This window comes from Arachis ipaensis, chromosome B01 (assembly GCF_000816755.2).
Source record: "Arachis ipaensis cultivar K30076 chromosome B01, Araip1.1, whole genome shotgun sequence".
In the NCBI taxonomy this organism is placed as follows: domain Eukaryota; kingdom Viridiplantae; phylum Streptophyta; class Magnoliopsida; order Fabales; family Fabaceae; genus Arachis; species Arachis ipaensis.
The window spans coordinates 118,122,521-118,125,930 of NC_029785.2; the positions used below are offsets into that span (position 1 = coordinate 118,122,521).

The following is a 3,410-nucleotide window of genomic DNA, read 5'->3' on the forward strand; positions in this document are numbered from 1 at the left end:
ATGCATTAGTTATTTATAAAACCACCAAGATTATATCAATTCCATATTTATTTGAAAGTTGAAATAATTTTAATATCTAGCATTTAAATAGATCGACTAACTAAAATTAGCCAACTAAGAATCAAATTTTATTTTGACTTGAATAAACCCATTTCTCAAATTATAATCAACACAAAATTTCTCTTACCAATGAAATCTTTGCTCACCTTGTCAAACTAGAAAGAGAAAAAAATCTTAAATTGTCCACAACTAGGAAAAAAAATCATATTTGATAAAGATTTTCTTGCACACCATTTTTCAAACATGAATAAAACAATTGTAAAAAGAACAAGTTTGTATACTTATAATTTGTAGATCCCACATACACCTCTTATTATTAGATGAAACATAAGACACATTCCATATCTTTCTTATCTTAGATCCCATTTAATGACAGAAAAATTTGTATTGAGAAAACTTGCACTAATTCCATGTAAAAGACAAAACAAGTAGATTCAAAAAAAGTACTGATTCCATGTAAAAGACAAAATAAGTAGATTCAAAAACGAACGACAGTGTAGTTTTGTGCTTACTCTATAGTATACAAAAGGGGGGAATGAGAAAATAAGGAGCATAATTCCTTGTTAGATTGAGTTATTAGAAGAGACAGTGATGTGTTTCATCGGATTGTCTACTTGGTTTCCACCAGCATGCATGACAAACTCTGATGGAGAGAGGAATCTTCCATGGCAGACACACACAATACACACTTGTCCTCTGTTATACTTGTACAGTATCCCTTCTATTCTCTTCCCACTTGGCCCATCTCCTCTTGTACTCACACTTGGAATATGTCTCAGAATCTCCATTGCATCATCATTATTATTTTTCTTATGATCACCTTTGACACAAGATGATTGATTCTTCTTTGTCTTGAGCCTTTTGGCTGGAGGAGGCATTTTCTGAAGAGTTGGTAGTTGTGATGATTCCTTGGGATCATATCCTTTAATAACTGTCGGTGATGTCTTTATTTTGGAACTAGATTCTCCTACTTTAGTATGAAAAGCAAAAATCCCATCGATGTAAGTAGTGTGTATCATAAGTAAGCAATGAAATAACCGAATAAGGAGATTTGGAAAGGAGATTTGGAAAGAAGAATGGACAAAAGAAAGGAGAGAAACAGTTATTACAAAATTCAATCACAATCGATGTAAACTATATATTACATGCGTAGTCATATTTATGCGGTAAAGAATAAAATATATTATAAAAAATGTTAATGATATTTTCATACTAAAAATTGGTTACCAAATTTACTGTTATTTAATTTAATTTGGATGAGTACTTTGTATTTCAATGGTATTATACAGACATGTTTTAATGGTTAATTTTTTTCGGACAAAACGTGATTTCATCCATGCATGCTTCTATTCTGGTTAATTGGACTAGACCAATTATAATTGTAACTTCTAAGTTGTAACGTAGTGTTCGCTATCAGCAAGCTACTAAAATGAGAGAGAAAGTGTGGTATAAGCAAAAACTTAGACATTATCTTTGGATAAACTGTCATGTTAACTTTATTTATCACATTAATTTTATATTCTAAATCATAGAAAAATCTTAAAAAGTAAGATTAAATATAATTTTTACCTTATAAAAAAATATAGCTGATGTAACTAAAAAAAATGTTGAAAGACAGCAGAATTTATTGTTTTTTACGGTTAAATATCAACTAAAGTATGTTGCCAATGAGTAATAGCTCAAATGGCATAGTCTTCCCATACTCAATTAAGAGGTTGCTGGTTTGAGTCTCATATCTTTGGTTTAAAAAAAAAAACACACTAAAGTATGTTATTAATTTACTAAATTAAATTTTAATTGATGACAGGCCAAAAACAACAAATTGTGATAGTCTTCTAACATTTCTCTTCAAAATGATTTATTTCGCTATAATTGTACTATATCATGTACTATGAATACTCTACAAGATAGGTGAGGTATTACTAAAATGCAGCCTTTAATGCCACGTAATATAAAATTATTACTGTATATTAATTTAAGGACAAACTTAATATCTAACTATAAATTGATGTTATCTATTATCGTAAACTATGTAGGTATATAACATTTTTTTCTTACTTTAAAAAAATTTCTATTTTTACCCGTAATACAAGATTTAAACTTAACATTAAACCACCAAGAGAAGGAAACAAATAATAAAAAAGTAAGAAAAAAGAGTTACCCTCATGTCTTGAATCTCCATTAGGAGTCGCAAGCAGCTTCTTGACACGGCTAATGACATGAGCTGATGACGGCAAAACACTGGGTGCGGCGGCGCCACGTCTGTTCTGCTCGTGGAGGAGTAATATTTTGGCAGCCCTGTGCATGTCCCTACACTTCATCATCACAGTCTCTGATGGCATTGACCAAGTCCTCTCCAACCATGGAACAAAGGGATCTTTCTCTTTCCTCTCATTTTCTTCAATATAGATTATTGATGATGTTGATGACGACCTTTTCATCCATTTTTTTTCTTTAATCTGGACACATGATGATAGTTTTAAAGTTAGGTCAATCTTCTGTTTTTCTTTGTTTGTTAATGTGCTACCAAATAATCCCTTTACACAAATAATAGTAGTATTAATAAAAATCAACCTTAGTTAAGTAATTTAATTTAGTTCTTACATGAAAAAAGAAAAAGAAAAAAACATTTGTTAGCTTACCTCCATTGATATCCAAGAGAAAGGTGAAATCCTTGAACAGAACAACAACTTTGAAGATTTTCTTTTTCTGAAAACAACATAGATAAATAAGTTATTATTCAAATGAATAATATGACTGAGACAAAAATCTTTGGCAACTAAAATTTTAAGAAATGGAGATTGTAGGAATAAAAGAAATTAAATTAAATAGTATTTACAAGGCTTAGAAAGCTCAACTCTAAAGTTTACCTCTGAATGAAGGATTTGAAGAAGAAACAAAGAGCAACAAAAATTGATAAAACAAGAAAGCAAAAGTACAAATGCAAGTGGTGTATGAAGAAAATTTGAGTAAGATAAGAAAGAACAGTTAGAAAGTTCTCTTTTTCGGTGCATGCAGTTAGAGAACAGTGTAGAATTTTGACAACGCATAGTTAAACTATACACGTGGAGATTAATAGAGAAAGAAGGCTACGACATATGTTGATTACGTGCCTCTTGGTGGGGCTGCCGCGTAATTGCTCTAACAATATTAATGCTGCTGTGTTCATGTAAGATTAAATGAGATAAGAGTAATTTACTTATTTAAACTATATAAATACTAAAACTATAAACTGTTCTAAAAATAAAATAGTTATAATTTTATTCTTTTTGTTTTTAATATAAATTATGGGCGTTAATATTTAATTTGATTTCTGAAATTTGACATTAAATTCAATTTGATTCTTAAAA

The 3,410-nt window shown here is 29.9% G+C and overlaps 1 protein-coding gene across 1 annotated transcript; it reads right to left on the reverse strand.

Annotated features, from left to right (window-relative positions):
• Nucleotides 472–3,085, reverse strand: LOC107619316 (ninja-family protein 3). The gene is made up of 4 exons (XM_016321574.2): nt 2,931–3,085; nt 2,703–2,769; nt 2,222–2,519; nt 472–1,027 (listed from the first exon to the last, which is right to left on the reverse strand). Exons 2-4 carry the CDS (start codon nt 2,706–2,708, stop codon nt 624–626), a joined length of 708 nt encoding a protein of 235 aa, XP_016177060.1. The 5' UTR covers nt 2,709–2,769; nt 2,931–3,085; the 3' UTR covers nt 472–623.

Bases quoted from the DNA above. Each gene is read 5' to 3' on its own strand.
- LOC107619316 (XM_016321574.2), bottom strand. The intron at 1,028-2,221 runs GTAACTCTTTTT...ATACTAAAGTAG, and splicing joins TGGAGATTCAAGACATGAGG to GAGAATCTAGTTCCAAAATA.